General features: G+C 40.7%; 1 protein-coding gene across 1 annotated transcript in view; it reads right to left on the bottom strand.

The window, feature by feature from the left end:
* Nucleotides 1-9,689, bottom strand: part of FSHR (follicle stimulating hormone receptor) — an 83,176-nt gene extending 73,487 nt beyond the window's left edge. The window contains 1 exon segment of the mRNA XM_068406526.1: nt 9,505-9,689. Within this exon segment, the coding sequence (XP_068262627.1) occupies nt 9,505-9,689 (185 nt within the window).
* Nucleotides 9,690-19,902: the final 10,213 nt, after the last annotated feature.

Raw genomic sequence — 19,902 nt, 5'->3', positions numbered from 1 at the left:
GCAGCACAGGCAGTGCTTCCACGGCTGGAGATTTGCTTTCTCACCTTGGTGAGTGTCTGTGGCTCTCACAGACATGAGTGCTTCCCATGGAATAGGATGCCCTTTGACAAAGACTCTTTCCTCAAAAATGCTTATTGGGCTACTAAAGGCAGTAGCCTAATATATATATATGTGTTATGTGATGGTACAAATGAAAAAAGAAATTGAAGCTTACCCTGAAGTTAGCACTGAAAATCCAAAACCTCTCAAAGCCGAGGGTAGGCAAGAGTGTTTGCACCAGGGATCATTTCTAAGCACGAGGTATAGCACAGAATATAAAACCATTAAAAGGCTTTCAGAAGGTGTGTAAAGAAAACCATTGCAATCTTTAGCCTGCCCACGTGACAATACTTTTCAGTGAAGAAAACCAACTCCAAATAATTATATATCACTTCTTCCCATCCCATGCTTCTGGTTTTGGGGAAAAGGGACATGCAGACAGTCCCTCCTTCCATTACTACTCTCTCCCACTTGAATCTTGGCCATTTTATCAGTTACAGCTACATATACGTGCTACTGTTTTCCATTCTCACCTTCTTTGCCCGAAGTCAAACTGATGGACAAAGAGGTTAAACGCATACACCCTTCACTTCTTTGGGTAGGATCTGTTTTTGGGGTAAGGGTGAGAGGAGGTTGCTTTATGAGCATCCCACTGCATCCCACAGTTTTATGTTCAGAACATAAATACAGGACACCAGAAACTCTCCTGAGAAAACAAGAACCACTTTCTTTTCCAGTCTACACACAGTCAATCCAGTTCTTCATCGCACAATACTATTTCAAATTAAAAAAAAAACAACTGCTGACCATCATTTGAAAGTATATTCCCTCCTTGCTCTACTCTCAAACAAAAGATAAATCAAACATTGAAAACTTGGAAGATTTCCCCACTGCATGTTTATGCACGTAGTGTTTTTGGAAAACCATTGAAGAGTCACAGATTTCTTATAAAATATTTACAAATTAATTCCAATTAACTGACTGTATTTGGACAAGGATTCATATCAGAAAGTACATCCTCATGTGTGCTATGGGGAAATTTTACGTCAGTAGTACATTACCAGAGGAATGCTCCATAGATGTTCACAAAACAGGGTTTCCAGACAAATATGCTAAAATTCTGACTAGTAACCACATTCTTGAGTAGATAAAAGAGCAGACAGAGGTGAAAGCTTCAGCCTGCAGCTCGTCCAGCAGGTATATGTTTAAAATTGAGGCTGTGCTGTCTATAGCAAGTTCTGAATATGTTACAGTCAAGGATATAGCATTATTTAGCTAGTCCAGGCAAAGGCAGAGGGTCAGAAAGCTCAATATACTTATGAAAAACAGACTGGTTCATCGAAGTTGGGTTGAAGACTGTTTTCATTTCACTCAGAAACATATCCGCCTCTGCATGTAATAGCAGTCTGTAAATTCTCCTTTAGCTAACCAGGAGCAAATGCATCTGAGTGGCTTGATGAGGCAATGGGAGATTAGAAACATCCGTACCTTCCAGGCTGAGCTCCTGAAACACCTAAGGATATTTGGAGGAAAACATGAAGCAAAAGCAAACAAATCACAAGCTTTCCTGACCCTAGGCCCCCAAAACCAAGGAAGCTACACCTGAGTAAAGGCAGAAATTGGGCTCCTTATTACAGTGTATGCAAGACAATTAGAAGAGTTCATTTTCTGTACTCTCAAATGAAATCCAGGCTTGACTCTGACCTATAATTTGTAATAAGCTTCATTTTAATGACTTAAATTTCACTGCTAATAAGAGCAGTCCAATCAAACTACAGGCAAAGAGCATGAAATAATTTACAGGTTTTGCCTGAAGAGGTCAAGGTCTTAAACGAAGAAAAGTGACTTTTCCTACCAAAGTGCTTGCTCCTTGCTGTGTAAAACTAATAGACTGCTATGAAAAATAATACTTGTCTTTTGTGTCCAAAGTATCTTGTTTACCAAACACACACACATTAATTACCAATCAGCTGCTGCCAAAATGAACAACACATGGCTGACAGAGGTCCCCATTGCCAGACAGTGAAAATGAACTTAGTTCTTTCCACTGAAGTTAATGAAGCTATGACAATTTAAATTAGCTGTGAACCTACCCCAATTATCTTTTAGCTTGCTTGCACAAGGACACTCAGGAAAGTTAAGCAGAACTAACTAAAATGCCATCAAGTGAGAAGAGAGTGAGGCATGTTGAACTTTGCAAGGATTTCTTTCGCTCCTCAGTTAGGTGTCTAACAGGTTTGTTTATTTTTCTTTGCTAGATAACTCAGTTTGGCTTTGCAGGACCGCCTCCTGCATACAAACTGCTGGCAGTTAGAGCAGCTATCCCCTTTGAGACGTCTACTTCACTTGGTATCTCTCTCATGCAACTGTTCCCTCTGTTCTTGTGGCATTACTCATCCTCTCTCCTTCTTTCACCCTTGTTAAGCTCTCCACATACCCTGTATTTTCAGTGATATGCCAGCCTGATGAGACCCCCTTGGCATCTGCAAAGGAAACCCTTGAGCTGCACAGCAGACTTTCTCCTGCTGGCTTATCAGGGCGACACATTTTGTGTGTGATACTCTTCCAGAGGAATGCAATTTGAAAGCTTTTAAATACACCTTCCATCAGAGATCTCTTCTCCATTACACCTCAGAAATGCTGCTGGGAAGATCAAAGTATTTGAGAAGCATTTAAAATTTTTTTTTAATTTAAGAGGCATGGCCTGGGTTTTGAGGGAGATAATAAACTTTATTCTTCAGGATTGCAATGCTGATATGACTTTGCTAAGAGCCAGATCCAGAAAATGATTAACTCAAATTCTCAAGCTGTCTTTTATAAACCTGAGTGAGAAGCTGAAAGCATATTGCATGGACAAATTCAGGTACAGGGATAACGGATGAGTTGTCCTGGCTTGGTAGCTCTTACAGTACAGCAGCTTGTACCCTGCTGGGTCAGAGCATGAGTGGCACACACACACACGTTTCTGCGTCCCCCTGTGCATAAATACCCTGAGCTCCCTATGTAAGGGATTGGAGGGCAACTCAGTGAAGCTGAGTAAGAGTGAACTCACTTTAATATCTTTCAAATTCATAAAAACACCCTTCAAAACCTCCCTAGAGCTCTGACTATGCTCTGCTCTCCCAGCTAGCAATAGTCACCTTTGAGTATCAATAGGATTCCCTGTGTCAAAGTGTCTGTGCCTCCCTGGGTAGGATGAGAAATAAAGTTAATATGTTTTAATATTAGAAAAGAGAAGGCAACAAAGTTGAAAATACAGCATTTTAATTCTGTGCAGTGAAAATTGATGAGTTGTGAGAAGCTGTAGTAAGGGGAGTAAATGAAGATAGGAGATAATCCATACTGTTGAAGAGTTTAGTGTGGCATACCATTCAGAGCAAAGGAAATTAACTGCTGCATGACACCAGTGAATTCACGATTCCTCAAATCTGTTTCATGATTCATGTTCTTGTTGGAGAAGTAAAAGATAGACCTCCATCCTACTTTGTAGTATTTTAACCACATTTTAGTTTAAAACTACTTATTTCTGATCTTACTAGGGCTTTTCTCTCTTGCTGTGCCTCTACGCTAAACCTTAGCATAGCTAAACTAAGTATTTACCAGCTTGCGTCTCATGAATAACATTACTGTCAAACTCTCCTAGGTTATAATTATATGAAACAAGATTTGAATAGGAAGACAGCCAAGAAGAAGACATCATATTCAAGACAAGAAAACGTAACACCTACAAATGACTAGTTTAATCTTCCAAACACTTTAGAAAAACATTGATGATAATCTCGTTCAACAGGCAAGTTTTGATTCTTTGTAGGAACTGAAGCAGAATATACCTAAAATGTTCAACAGAGAGGCTTTATTTTGGGACGTTGAGCTGACCAGCCCCAGGAACGCATTTTGCCTGGTATCAGGTGTGTGGGGATGTGACACGGACCCTCTGTTTTTTTTTTGTGTGAGACAGAGTCTGCCAGAAAAGCCAGAACTTGTACATCAGGAGAATCTCTCTGTAGCTGACCCCAGTGAAGGGCATCATCTGGCATAGACCTTGGTACCCTCTCAATGCTGCATGCAAACAAAATGAAGTCTTGGCTTTCACTGTGTTTCTCTGCAAAAAGTTTAGTGATTTAACAAGTCATATACTTGCAATTAAATTTTAGGTGAACGCACATCCATTTCAAAGTTGCATTAGATATATATGCACACATCAATACTCAATCATACATCTCTCATAGATGCATCAAGCTGCAGTCACTGTAAGTCTGGTGAAAGTCACGTGTATGTATTTATTGCCATAGTATGAGTAAGCAAGCAGAGAGTACTGCACTGCAAAGTTACTCCTATTGTGTGCAGCACACCTCCTTGTGTTGAAAATCTCCTGAAGATTTGGAAACTGGATGTTTCTATAGAGATATATGCTTGGTAATTTACACTAGCTGAGGATCTGCCCTGCAGAGTTTATTATCCTTTAGTGTCACTTTCTTCCTTTTCTTTTTTCTCTCTTATGTTCTGCCTTTTTCTTTTTATCCCCCCAATGAAAATGTGAAGTACAGAATCCAGCATTAGCGCCAGACCACTCCACCAATATGTAGCCAGGGATCTTACAGCAACATCTATATCTTTCTGCTTCGAAGTATGAACTGATCGTAAACTGAGGAAGAGAAGAATGTAGCGCTAAGTGCAGACTTTTTTCTACCCTAACAGAAGAAAAGCTGGCTTAAAGAAAAAAAAAAAAAAAGCTTTGGATGGCATGTAATATGTTCTCAATATGCTCTGCTGTGCAAATATTCTCATTCCCTTCTGACAATATGTGGGTTTATTGATTAACTATATGATTAACCACCATAACACAGGGACTTGAAAACTTCATGGGTCTTCATTTTGTCAGCTGACTTCATCATCTCCACACCCTGTCTTTCTTAGATTAAGGTCAACCCACCAGCATAAACACCTGAGCAAGAACTGTAATTGTTTGCAGGTTTCAATGTAATTTCAACTTTAAGTGTGAAAGCATAAAAAAAAAATCCTAATTGCATCTGTCAATAACAGTGTTGCAGCTACTGTTCACGTAATTTGCAGCTTCTGTCACAGGGAAGCACATCTGACTCACTTAGTACATAAAACAGAACCTGCTATTTCAAGGCAGCTACTGTTTTAGTGGTGAGACATCTACTCAGCCTTAACCTGATAGTCTAAAATAAATATCCTTGAGCAATTGTACAAAAACACCTATGCAGAAAGCAAGTAAAAAACCCCACTGTTTATAGTTTGCAGATGTTTGGGAGAAAACACTCTATATACACATCTAAACTGCTCTGACAATGGCTAAACTGGCCAGTGAACCCAGAGAACGGTTTTTAAAATACAAAACACTACGTGATCAAACCTAGGTCTTATTTATTTTACCTGCAGTTTCCTCTTAGATAGCACTTTGACAGGTGAGTGCCAAATGATGGGCCGTCTCTGTCATCAATTATTTCAGTCATCTCAGTTGCTCCTTTCTAAAACTGGCACCACTTTCCTGCCGAAGCCTCTGGCACACTAACATGTTAAACAATTCCTTTTAATTAGCTGAGTCACGTACCCAAGTTTGCAAGCTTTCTTTGAGGAGCTTCTGTTCTCAAGAGATGTTTCTTATATCATCTCCACAGTGTAGAAACAGTCAGGCAGAAAGAACCAAATGGTCAACATCTACATGCTGCTGTTGGCTGCTGCACTTGTATGCCAGCTAGGGAGGGTTAAACATCAAGGGAGCAAAGTTTAGGAGCAGAAGAAAATTAGGAATGTAACAAAGGTGGAGGCAGTTTCTCTTTATAACAAATGCAACATGACCAAATTTGATTTCCTGATACCTTTTTATCACAGCATTAGCTACAGCATGCAGGTAAAATGCTGATATTAACATTTCTCTCACAAAGCTCTGCAGGATTGCAAGCGGAATTGGACCAAGCAGCCTATTTCACCTCCCTTCTTAAGCTGCCTTGTACTGTTGCTTGACTTTGTCAAATCAGAGATACAGGCTGCTGCCCAAACAGTTGCACCTAGCTGGTGGGGTAGAGCTCTCCACTTCTCTGGAATACTGTAAGAGTGATTTCAAGCACTGCTGAGATGAGAAACACAAAAGCAAGGAAGGGTGCTGTAAGAGAATGAGTAAGCTTTTCCTGGCATTTTGAGTTGTATTCCCAGTTGATATTCATATGATTCTGCTTAAAGTAGTTTGCTAAATCTCAAGAAGGATCCCTTCTGTTCTGAGAAGTTATTTTTGTTTGCATTACTTTCTCAAAGGAAGACATCTAACAACTACATGAAATCTTAGTGAATACTAAGGATGGATTACAAAGATTGACACTGGAATTTAAAACTGTTTTAAATCTTCAAGGAATAAACTGCCTTAGGTGACTACCAAGTTGCTCCCCCTCTGTCACTCTGCGAGGCAATTAATAGTTAATACTTTGACACAGATGAACTTATGTTTCCCATCTGAACTTTCAGCCTCTGGTTTCTCATGGATTACCTCCAGAGTTGTAAGTCAGAGCCATCTACATTTCTCACAGGCATTTCGGTATCTATAAAAATGCCAAAAATTCTTCTATCCAACTCCTCTTCCAGACAAAGATTATAAAACAAAACAGCTAATAACCACAGTCTCCCCTGCAAACACTGGGAGCATGCCAGCTGCAGAGTGCTTGCAAATGTGCATGAAGTACAAACCAAGCTGTAACTACTCTTTCATGGGATTTTGGCCTGTAAGTGAATAAGTAGATGTGGCAACAAGAAGAGTAATGAAAACCCATGATTTCTGATCCCTGCTCTGTTTCCTCATGGTAAGTACAAAACGAAATCCCTCACCATAAGAGGCTGCCAGCCCTCCCCTTTTCAACACCCTTGCTAAAGCAGATGCTAATCTAACCAGGAGCAAAACCCCGGCTCTTGTACCACAATGAAGAGCTCACGTTCGCTGTGAAGCATAGGCTCTCACTGTTGGGAAACCAACCACAAAGAAACCCATCATGGCAACATGTGTCAGTGTCCAACCCTGAAAAAATAAAAAATAATAATAAAAAACAATCAACCATGGCAAAGAGCAGAGATAATGGTTGTGGAGGGCAATATTTTTACCTTTATCCTGAGTTTTCTTACCAAGTAACAGAGCTGACTGCCACATGCCAGCGTCCCTACTTAAGAAACAGCTGTAGGGAAACAGAAACACACAGCAACACGCGAAGTGCTTGTGGCTTATGAGGCTCCTGTTCTCTCTCCAAAGCTTTCACAGGCCTGTTATTCAACATCTAAAAGGCACTAGGAAAGGATGGTAGGATAGCTTAGGAAAGCTATCAAGACCACATAAGAGAAGGTGAAGAGCTCCAAGTGTATTGAAGAAACCCCCCTCCTTTATGTCATATGAAAATAGACTGCATCCAGCACTCCCAGAATGAGCTCTCAAGTGAAAAAGTCCCTTGCAAGAGCTGTACTTAGCAAGAAGTAGTGTCTGCTTGTGTCCTCTACAGGGTCCTTAGACACTGTGGCCATCTACGCTCAAGTTACTACACTGATTTTAAAACCCATTTGACTCATTGAGGCTTTTTGAAGAAATATAAAGCAAATTTTTTCTGTTGCAAAGAGTGCATTTGCAACAGCACCTGGAGAAGTAAAGCCTATTTTAGTCACCGGAATCACCCCACTGGGCACTCAGTGGAGAGATGCATAGGAAGGCATCTTTCTAGAGTCCCCCTTTGACCTTGAAGGAAAAATCTAAGGTTTATCTGTCACTTAATAGCTCTTCAGCTAATGGATCTGGCTTTAGTAACACTAACATTTGGTATATTCAAAGCAACTCTACATAGTTTTCATGGACAAATTTTTAAGCCATGCTGAAATCAGTCCCAGAGCAATACTGATTGAATGGTACCAGAATTACCTCCCGAGGAATGAAGAGTTGGTGTAAGTGAGAGAAGAGTCAAGTTGAGAGATCCTACCTCCAGTATTTGCACAGCACTGTCAGAAGAAAGGATTTGTTTGCACTAATGTTGTATTCTGCCTGTTTCAAAGAACACACACTCATGCTGAGGAACCTGCAAATTAGCATCCTCAACAAACCCTCGAGAAGTTAACAAGAATCTGCTGTGAACAAATCCCATTTTACTAGCAGGTGCTTTTTGGCAATACAAAACTCTACTTGTCTGCAGAAATAATTATAAACTGCTTTTGCTGAATCCCTAGAAGGCAGACCTTAACTGTGTAATCTAAAGAAACAATCAAAGCAAAATTAAACAAAATTAGCAATATATTCCTGGAGCATGGTTCGCTCGGGATTTAGATGACCTAAATCACAGATGGACTATTTTTCCCTCTAGTTGTGAGAATGATTTAAACTTCTACTGACCTTCTGTGGTTAATTCAGACATTTTTCTCAAGTTTTCACCACAATCTACTTATTCAGTGAGCATAACAATTCCTCCTTCTGAACAAAACAAAACTTCTGCCCTAAGAAAACTGTGGGACAGTAACCATGGATATATTGTGGTGTCTAAAATCGGGGTAGGGTTCTATTTTTCCAACTAGTGACATATCACTCTTCTTTGTATCCTCCCTCCAAACTTGCCTCTCCTCTTATCAAAGGGTTTATCCAGGACTACTCCTTTTGTTTTTGCTTTAGGTCATATCGATGTCAGACAGCTGTGGGTGTAGGCAAGGGGTGATATAATTTGCTTCAAAAAAATTAAAATGAAAACAACCGCTTGCACAATTACATACTTGCCATTGCGTAAGCTCTTTTGCTCGCCTGTGCTACTGACACAGAAAAGAGCTGTCATACAGGATTGCTCACATTACTTTATGGAAAAAAAAGAGAAGCTTTAAGATAGATAAAACCCTTCCTCGAGCAACGCAGTACGGTGTCTTCATGTTGTTCACTCTCTCCAGCTGCAGTCGTGCTGTTCCTCTGATAGAGGAGGATCATTCTCTGAATGTTTCTCAGAGCCCTTTCTGTAATGCCTTTGTAATTTCAGAAAGAAAACACTACGTTGTGTCTTGGCAAACAAGCACAAACCTTTGGAAAGCTCCTGCAGTACAAGCACAAATGCTCATCATCAAGTTGTTTGGGGCAGACAAGTTGCACTACACGTTTCAACAACGCTAAAGCAAGCTGTAAAGAAAGCTTAGACTTCATGCTTCGAATTACTGTCACAGCACCAAGGAAGCCTGTTTAAAATTTAGTCTGCGCTTTGCATTGTAACGTACCATATCTCTTTTCTTAACAGGGATCTTAAAATGAGCATGATCAGAGTAATGAAGAGAAGCTTCAAGATGCAATTAAGCAAGCATTGGAGGAAGGGCTGTGCTTTCCAAACAGCTGGCATAAGTCTCCCGAGTGACTCCCTACGAACCAGACCCTTGGCTTGCTAAGCAGACGTTTGTTTTGAGAGCCAGCAACAAGGCTGCTGCTCGCAACCTTTCCCTCTCCCTACTTACAGTTCGGTGGTGTTGGCGGGGATGTCCTGGGGAACCTGGATCACCTTGCTCTCCTGACAAATGAAGACCCTGCCCATACAGCAGCAGGTGTGGTGCCGGCATCCCGAGCAGCTTGCCAGGAAAACCAGCAAACAGGCGAGGACTGGAGACATCTCTGCCTTCAGATCTGTGCCTGTCTCCTTCATCATAAAGGGAGGAACACAGAGACCTCCCAGCCCAACTCCCTGAATGGAAGATCCGCCCCAAAAGCTGGGACGAACCACATGGCTCTTGGGGGATGACTTCTTAGCAAGTTTCGGTTCATGGCCCCAGATTCTTTGTGGCCTTAGAGACGGAGATGAGCAATGCTGATTTTCCATGACAGAAGTATTTTATACTTAAAGCGGTGTTGAAATCACAGGCCCCAGCTGAACTAACCAGGGTGCTTTTGATGCTCTGGGTATCTGCACTGGGAAAAGGTCCTTCCTTCTCAGCTATGCTGTTTTGCATGTCTTGTTTGGTAAGACCAAGGGACAACAAAGCATTTTTACTTTCTCCAGCCCAGACACTTTTGTCCCTGAAGGAGAGGCACTATTTATTCTCCCCTTCATGGATCCAAGAGCCGCTGCTTTTGTGTGGCTCCTAGGCAAAAGAAACATGTTATTTTTTTATAGGGCATATAATCTATTTGGTATTTTAAAAGTTATACAGTCCTAAAGCCAGAGCTAAATAACACACCTTTATTTTCAACTGTGATTATTCTTTATGCACTTGCTGATTCATCTCCTCTTTTCCTTGGCACCTTTATAGGAACTCAAACACGAGAAAATGCCACAATCCCAATAGTCCCTGTGGACTGGTAAACTAATTTCATCATCTAGAAAAAAAACCCAGAAATATACAGAATGACTATTTGTGACATAACAGGAGGAAAACAGCTTCAAGAATATCATCATAAGGCCTGGACGCTGAATCCCATCTTTGAGTCCTTATTTGTTTTGTTTCCTTTTTGACTGAACTGAAATATCTTTCTTGTAACAAGTATTAATCCTTGGGGAAGAGACCTTGCTAATTCTTTCCTGCCACTGAATCATGCTGCACCAGGCTGTCATCTGGAACCAGGGTTTGTCTACAAGACAGGCGAAATGAGAATTTTGAGATATAAAGGTGGGGTTTTGGTTGGATTTTATTTTATTGTATTTTATTTTATTTTATTTTCAGTCTGTAAATAGCTGTTTCAGACACACAGAGCTTTTAAGTCATGTGCATTTTAAGTCAGCGCTGGAGCTGGATTGCCATGGGTAATTCTGATGAACTTGACTCATGTTCAATCCTTCACATTGCTCGGAAGGATTTTAATCTTGTTAAAAGCAGATGTTATGTTGTTTTTTTGCTTTTTTTTTTCTCTCATAATAAAAAACATAAGCAAATGTAACGAGCCACAAGACATTTTTTCTCGAAATGTGCTGGCTGAAAGATTCTACCATTCTCACCTTTAAAATAAGTATCAAAATATAGACATTTCTGAACTGAGCTACTTATGATTTTCAAAACTAATTCAACTGATTCTTTAAGTTACCCTAAGAGTTACCTTAATTTTAGCAAATCTCACCAAATATTTGTTATTTTTCCCCACTCACGTAAACCTACTTAAGGTGAGAACAGTGATATTTACATAAAAAAGGTAAAAAAAAAAATCATTACAACCCCTTTCTAAAATAGTAGGCTTGTAATGAATTGTAAAAATATTCATTTAGCTGTATGTATAAAAGAGAGTCCGTTTTGCTAAGGTGTTGAATAAGTTTCATGAGAATGACAATGACTACCAGAAAAAAGGTTTTCTAAATTATGAGTTACTTTTTTTCCTCCTATATATGTATATTCTTTCCTTTGAAAGATCTTACACCTACAGGATCTTCTGAAGTGAATACCACCATTACTTTCCTTCATACTCAATGTGATGAAAATTGCAGAAGTTCTATGGTCAAAGAAATTCCCATACAGTAAAAATTTTACTATACAGTAAAAAACTGCTATAGTCCACTGCAAGTTGGACTAACTAGACGCTTCAGGATTTAAACAAATGTTAGGAAGACAACTCATTTGAGGCTTTTATGCTTTTGGCATTTCAACAAGTCTCTAGTTTCTACAGCTGTAGACTGAAAGCATGCTGAAAAAAAACCCATAAAACAAAAGGTGAAGTCTGGGGAATGTATAGGGCACAAGAACATTTGGTTACAAATGAATGTAAGTCATATCTCTTCATCCTGAAATACATCAATATAAATGGTCATGTTATAGTGATGACATGGATAGTAATATTTATGACATAGTTTAAAAAGTGGTAACATTATCTGAATGTCAAAATAATTTGCACCAATATGAAGACGTTGCAATTTGATTAACTTTAGGCTTCATACATCAAACTACAAATTTTGTTTCAGATTATAGTAACAATTCTTCTATATGCAAAAGTCAGGAGATTAAAAATATCACTAGGGCTACAAGAGATCTTTCCAATTATTAGTGACATTCAAAACTATACCAAGTGTGATTTATTTTAACACAACTAGTAAAACAGAGATGTTTAAAATCATCAGGTTAGGCCCAGCAGCAAATCATGAGCTTAATGAAGAAAAACTGGAGGGAGGTTGGCTCTTTCCCGTTTTTGTTTAGTGAGGCCATTTTATCAATGCAGTACACATTGCTCTGCTTTCATTTACAACAGTTAAGAGTGAGATGTTGATCATTAAATAATTAAAAAAACCCCAAACCCCAAGATTCTCTTGAAATACTATGGAAATAGACTTTTAGGGAAATATCCAGTTATCATTAAATTCAGTAAAATCAGGCTAGTATGCAAAACAGAACTGACATTTCATTCATATTAGAGCAAGCATTAATTCAGGACTACACTAAAACCATCTGAGGATAAAGGGAGACTCAAAAGGATTTCCAAGTTGTTTTATGTATATCGTCTAAGGTCTTGAAGAATAGACTCTGATGTCTATTAATTTTGTGAACTGGAAATCTCTCCTAATTTCTGTTCATGACTGCCAAATGACACACAGACACATCACTACAGACCCCTAGATGGATCAGTCAGCTGATGATCCTCTCTTAACAGCTGTGTTAGCAGTTTATGAATACAACTGTCACCTCTCAGGAAGAAAATCTATTTAAAGGAGGGGAAAAAAATGTCAAGATACCTTCTGGTCTCTTTCTGGGAGGTTGCACTGACAAGCCCTTCTTGAACACCAGGTTGGAGCTACCACCATGCCTGAAAACCCAAAGGACCTTTTGCAGGGGATCCATAACAGCTACTTAAAGCAAGTCATAAATATGCCCCATGTCTTTGTGGTATCACAGGGTTTCACACTTTTTCCTCAGTAGCTTGTTCAAAGTGATGCGGGTGGGAGAACTCATGCCTCCATAGACCTACCCCAGCTACGCACTCTGCCACCTTCAGAGCATCATGTTCAAGGAGCAAAGAGCTGTCTCGTGGAGATGGCTATCGAGATACATACTGTTGAAAGAATAAATGCAGAGATGGTGCTTTCAGATATTTATAATGGCCTTATCTTTGCATCCCTTTGCAGAAGAACTATGCTCCAGCTGGCAAATTGGTCTTGAGAATGAAAACTTTTTTCCTCATCAAGAAAACAGAAATTTCCCCAAATTGAAGCACTGCAGCAACAGACATGCAATTAGGTAAATTATGACAGAAACTCAACGATGATATTATAGATTATGTAATTAGATGGCTTCTGAGATAGACAGTTAATTCAAGGTTATATGATCACCAAGGGATCTTTTTTAAGACAATAGTAAAGGAGTCTGGTTGACAGGACTGGCCTCTAAAGTTAGCATTGACCTCTAAAATTAGCATTGGTCTAATTCTGCAAGCACTGAGCCAGACGGACCAAGGGGTTTTGAAGATCCCATCCTCTGACCAAGCAGAGGTGCCTGTCCCGGGCCACGCTGTTGCCTGGATTGATGGGGATACAGCGGGAAGTAAAATGAACCGCCCCAGCTCTCTCCTTCTTGCTCTCACTAAACTTGCTCCAAATATACTGAAAAGACTCTAAGCCCTTCCACCGCAGTGCAGACACGGTCAGCTCAGCATCTAAATCCAGCTGTCGGGGGTGTGGGAACAGCTCTTTTTCGTAAGGCAGGAAGCTTACTGGGTGTTGCAGTGTATCAACCTATAGGCAAGCAAGTTCGCAGCAGTTTCTGCTTGTGTTTCTCTCTTTGAAACACAACATGACAGCTAATTAAGTAAATACTCTTTCTGCTGACATTTCCCAGCCTCAGAATAGTGTTTAATTACTGAATGCCACTGTAACACTGGCTTTGCTTAACCATAAGTGTTCTATACAAATGTGTAGGCAAATAAATCACCTGTGTGAACAGATGACATGCAAACTATATCCAAAAGAAATTTACCCTTTAAAGTCTGGAGATTTCTCGCTCTTTTGATGATTTCTAGCACACAGGTTCTCCCTGCGGGTTTACAGGCAGCAATAGCATCTAGCGTCCTGGCTACCATGCTATGGTCACAAAAAAGTGTTTTCTGTCCAGAAAAGCTTGCAATATAAGATATAACACATAGACATCTAAGAGGAAATTAATAAGAGGGAGTTTGAAACATCATTGATTTATCCTTTGTGAATGACTAACTTGGCTTTTAAAACAGATCACTGAGGCCAACAGACCATTCACCTGATAAAAATATAATGTTTTAAGCTTCTTTCCAGAAACAGTCCTTCTAAAATAGATTTTCTATTTTAGCTCCATCTTTTTTCCATGAATGGGGGTTATTATTAAATACATTTGAATGGACAGATTTTATCTGTGCCCTCAGTGTTGAGAACATAAAACATTAAACTAGCCTAATAAAAGCAGCAGCTTATTGCTCTCGCCGTTCTTTTAGCCAGCTGCTCATATGAAACCTTAACTCTAAAAAAAGACTGAAATTGAGATAGTAAATTAGCCACCAGAGGGAGTGCATTCACTCAAGAAAACGCGCTGGTATAAGGAAAGGATTAAAAATTGTATGGAATTACGCTCATGCAGATTTCCTGTGACTGGCTGGCTTTTGACTTCAAAACTTGGCCGTGATTAGCTCCCTTATTAAACAGCACCTCTGCAGCCCGCAGAGCAGCACGCCGCCGCACGGCACTGTGTTTAATGCAGCAATAACTGACCGCACTGTGTCTCCTGCTTCCTTCCTGTTATCCAGCCCCCCCTGCTCCTTTAAACCTAATTAGCATCTGATGTAAATGGGCCTGCCTATCCGTTTGACTACGGAAGGACACTGCCCAGTGCAGAAGGACCTCGGACACTTCTAAGGTTTTTGCTAATTTTTCTCAGCAGTGAGCATGTGATTGTGTTACGATCTGGGGGAGCAGGTGAATTATTATTTGCTTTATTTCACACTCTCCCAATGCTTTTGTGGCTTTAATGGCTGACAAGCTTCCACTCAGGCCTTTATCTATATGATTTTTTCATAGGCAATCTGAGGATATAAGCACCTCATATATTTTCAGACCATGGGAGACATATGCAAGAGACAACACTGAAGTCAGAGAATAGTCTTTGCCACCCCATCTAGTACTACTCCCCAGGTTCAGGTCTGTTCATCCCCAGTTGATAATAAAAGACGCAGCCCATCTGCTAGGTTTCTATCACATGTATGTAGAAGCACAGTTATAGAAGTACTTTTTCTTTGCACTGTCTATGAGTGGGTTTGACTAGACCAAAATAATGCACAGGAGACACCAAAGCCTGCCTAGAATGACACTTTGCATCATATATTCTTCCCCAACACCTTTCCCAGACAGCAAATCATATCTGAAGGCCAGAGATGTGAGGCAAGAGAAACTTTGCCTAACTGTAGTGTCAAGTAGACCTGCCTACGGACAACAATAACCACCCACTGTTCATGTTAGCACCAGTAGAACCTCATGAAATCCAACAGGGACAAATGCAAAGCCCCATACCTGGGGAGGACGAACCCCATACAGTGATACAGGCTGGGCACTGCCTGGCCAGGGAGCAGCTCTGCCAGTAGATTGAGAGAAGTGATTATTCCTCTTTACTCAGCACTTGTTAGACCACATCGACAGTACTGCATCCAGTCTGGGGCCTCCAGTAGAAGAGACGCCATTTAACTGTGGGGAGTTCAGTGAAGGCCACCAAGATGGTCAGGGCAGGAGCTCTTGCCCTGTGAGCTGAAGCTGTACGATCAGGGCTTGTTCAGCCTGGGGAAGGGATGGCCTGTGGGGACCTAAGAGCAGTCCCCAGCAGCTATGAGGAGGTGATCAGGAGGTGGACCCAGGCTCATTGCAGGGTTGCAGGGTGGGAGAACAAGAGGCAACAGGCATGAGCTGAAAAAAGAGACATTCAGACTGGCTACAAGGAGATAATTTTTCACCTTGAGGATGGCACAGGTTACTAGAGAGGTTGTGCTGTCTCCTTCCATGAAGGTTTAAAAGGCCAGACTGAATAAGCCCCTAAGCAACACGGTCTGACCTCACAGCTGACCTCACTTTGAGCAGGAGTTGGGACCAGAGACCTCCTGATGTCCCTTTTCCACCTAAATTCTTTTCTGATTCTACTTATGGCTCAGAAAACAATCTCTCTAGGATGCTTAAAATAGACTGATTATTCACACTTTTCCTCAAACCTACACTGTCAGTTGCTTTTGAGCATGGTTACAATATACTACTCAGCTATTAGTCTTTAATCCATAAATAAAGGAGAAATGTTTGTCAGCATGAAAAAATAGGCTGGCAATGCTTCCTGTTCACCATTTCCAAGTTCATGAGCCTGCCATCGAGGAAGCTATGCAGTTTAGCAGCAAACCTAAACTTCTCACTCATTGAAATTCAAGAGGCCATTAATACTTTCAAGTACAATTTATTACGAAATAAAATGAACTAAAAAAACTTTAATGATGCCTCCACAACATGTCACGTAATTTGCATCTCCTATTGAAGAAAGAGAGCAGCCTGGCAGAGCACACATAGGGAATTTCAAGGACTGAAGTACAGAGATATCTGTAAACTTAACTCCTCTAGTACTTTCAGCCTGCCCACAGACAGTGCTAACAACCTGTTGTTTGGCCAGAACAACAAAGTTTGCTGAAATTCATTCAGATTGGAAGAGTATTTCAGGCATTGCAATACATTAAAGAGGTCTGAAATGGAAATATCTTTCAGCATAACAGAGGTCACTTAACTTTCTACTTCTTACGTCTTTATTTTCAAGGTACTCTGCAATGTGTAAAACTGTATCTTCTCTTTTCTTGACTTCATACAGCTTAGGAGAAACCACCTCTGCATGAGAAAAGGAAGAGCTCAGTCCTGATTGATACATGAAAGACACTAAATATCCTTCCGGGAAATTAATTTCATTCTGACACTTAATAGGAAAAAAAAAACCCCACACATAACCAAAAAACGGAGAGGTAAGAATGACAAATTAACATTTGTTAAGGTCTCTGAAGAAGATGCAAATGACTAACTAATCCCTGTAGCAGATTGAAGAAAAAGGAGAAAAAAAATGAAAGTATTGTGCAATTAGTATAGGTTATTAATATTGATAAAGGAAGGCCAAAAATGTGTCTCAAGTACTTTGCAAAAGTTGCAGTGTGTTGTATACTTCTTACCTTTATGACAGGTAGGCTAAATAAGCTGCCTGAGGTGTTAATTGGGAGCCAGAGTCACCAAGTCTTTTTTTAACACTACACAGTGAGAATGAATATTGCACCTTTGTTTTAAAGCATCCCTACCAGAAGGGCATCCAAGGTTTTTCCTACTCTTGCTGAAGCTTTTACAGCAAATTAAAAAAATTATTTTACTGCATTCAGTGACTGATATGGAGTTATATTAAAACCTAAATATTGATCCGATCTCTGGCAGCTATTTTCCTCTTCCGCTCTTCCCACTGGGACTCCTCAGCTGCAGCTGAACAGTACTGTTTTCCACAAACAGATCCACTTAAGTTAATAAGATTATTTATGGAACAAGGTCCTGCCAAACATGACTAAAAAATTCAGAATATTCCCCTTAGTGTATAAAATAATGAAAAATGACACATGCACTTAAATGTAAGCAAATGAGCATTGAATGGAAAGCTGGGCATGTATAAGTCTTTATGCGACTGGAGTCCTGGCAAAATAAAAAAGGAGCAGCTTCCAGTTGTTTCATCAAGCTTGAATTAGTGCTATAGGACTGTCCAGTGATATTTTTCCTTGGAATAGTTTTCCTTTGACACTTTGTCTGCCAGGAAGGTGGTTATTGCATGGAAGGTGTCAGAGAGGAGGCTCCAATTCTTGATCTGCCTGCAAGTGCTCTCAGTGCACAGGGAGCAGGTCAGTCAGAGCCCTCTGCAACAGGAGAAGAATAAGGTCCTGCCATTGCTCTTAAGGCAGAGAAAGAAAAGGCAGGTAGACTAATGAGATTCTGCAGATGAGGAAAAAGAAACATCTCCATCTCTCTCAGGTAGTTTATAGTCCTCATTACCATGTTATCAAAGCACCTCACAATTCTAATACACATTTTTGTCCCCACTTCTATAGCACAGACAGACACCTAGCATCATTTTGCAGATTGCTGCTGGTTAATTGTCAGGGAAACTAATGGCACATCCACAGCCTGGTGGTGGGTGGATCCACCATGGTGCAGAGCAGAGATCCCTGGAGGTAGATCCCAGGGAGGTGCAGGTCTGCACAATACAAGTGTGTCCCCACAGCGATGTACCCAAGCCAGGAAGCTGTGCTTCAGGGTCCCACACTGCAAACCCAGATGCAGGACTCCTGACCTCCCCCTAGCTCACCTGCACCCACTTTTGGCATCTGCACTGTGCTTCTCTCTGCATCCAGCTGTGACCTGGCAATGGAGAAGCAGCGCTGCTGCCTGCACCCTGGGGAACCCACTGGCATCCATTGAGGGAGGGACAGAGATGCATAGATGTGCCCCCCTCACATCCCAGTCAACACCTCAGCTTCCCCTTGTCTCTAAAACTCTGTCACACCTGACATTTATGTAGAACTAACTTGCTATTCAAAGGATTCAAATAAACTTTACAAGCCACAGGTAAAGTCTCAACAGATGTATATCTACCCAAATTGAAACCTGGCCAGTGTTCAAGGAGATCTTGACCTGTATAGGAAAAAAAAGTGCTGACAGATTTGTGTTAGCCTGCCCACCCTGACAGATTACATGTCTACCACTCAGAAAGGCTCTTCTGGCTGCTGCCACCCTTGTGATGATGCTCGAAGATGGTTCACTGATGAGTTAGAGGAGAAAAGTGTTAGATATCCAAAAAAGGTTTAAATCTATTGAATGCTGTAAATTCAAAGCAGAAAGAAAAGCCATACTTCACCAACATATTTCATTTTTCTTACCTCTACTACAATTTTCCTTATCCTTTTGACTCACATGACATGGTTTAACATGATATAATTTACCAACAAATGACACATCCTATTGTGTTACATCTGTCTGAGATGAAAAAAGCAAGTACCTTTTGGACTAAGATGACAAAAATTTAGGCACAAAAATCCAAACCCAAACTGCCTGTGGAAGGCTACAAGACTATTTCACATTTCATGATCAACTTTCTTTGCTGTTTTTAAGACGGACCACAAAGGCAAAGCACAAACTGCTGCCAAACCAAGTGATGAAGACCACACCTTGGCTAATTATTGCTAGCCCAGGTGGAGTTAAAGATGCCTAGAGACCAAATAGCTCACACGTGAGTTTTTGTACTGTGTCTCTTAAATCTACATGGTATTTTACAAGCCTGATCTGCATGTGCTCCAAGCTGAGCAGAAATCTCATTAGGAGTCATTAGTTCACGCTCAGTGCTAACCAATCTTACCCATATAACTCCTGATTGGCCTAGCATGTGGATAAAGTGACCTTGCCTCTACTTGCAAAATAACGTGTGGTGTGCCCTTGGAGAGAGAGGGCTGCATTGCCATCCTCAGGGAGATCACTATTGCTCATCTAAATACAAAGTAAAAGAAAATTTCTTTGGACCCTCACAAACCACAGCAGCTTTGGGAAGTGGAAAGAAGGCTCCTGGCCACATATGGCTGCTGTCTTACAGAATGCAGGAAGGCTGAAAATTTCCTTATAGATTCCCCACCCCAGCATAATCTGTTAAGGCTGGGCTTCTAGTGCTGTCCTCAGGAGCCAGTTATGCTTGTTTGCTACTCTGCATAAGCAAAGCAGGTTCTGTCTACTTAGGATATGGGGCTACTCCTGGGAACAATTTCAGCTGTCCATGCCTTCCACGCATGGCAGTGTAACCATAAGAGTCAGTGAAGGTTTATTCCCAAACTGTATTGACATTCACCAGACTCTCGAAGTTTTCTATTTTTGTGCTATCCCCCATAGCACCTATAAA

This window comes from Nyctibius grandis, chromosome 1 (genome assembly GCF_013368605.1).
Source record: "Nyctibius grandis isolate bNycGra1 chromosome 1, bNycGra1.pri, whole genome shotgun sequence".
Lineage (NCBI taxonomy): Eukaryota > Metazoa > Chordata > Aves > Nyctibiiformes > Nyctibiidae > Nyctibius > Nyctibius grandis.
The sequence above is the reverse complement of the archived record's forward strand: the minus strand, read 5'-3'. Positions and strand labels throughout refer to the sequence as shown.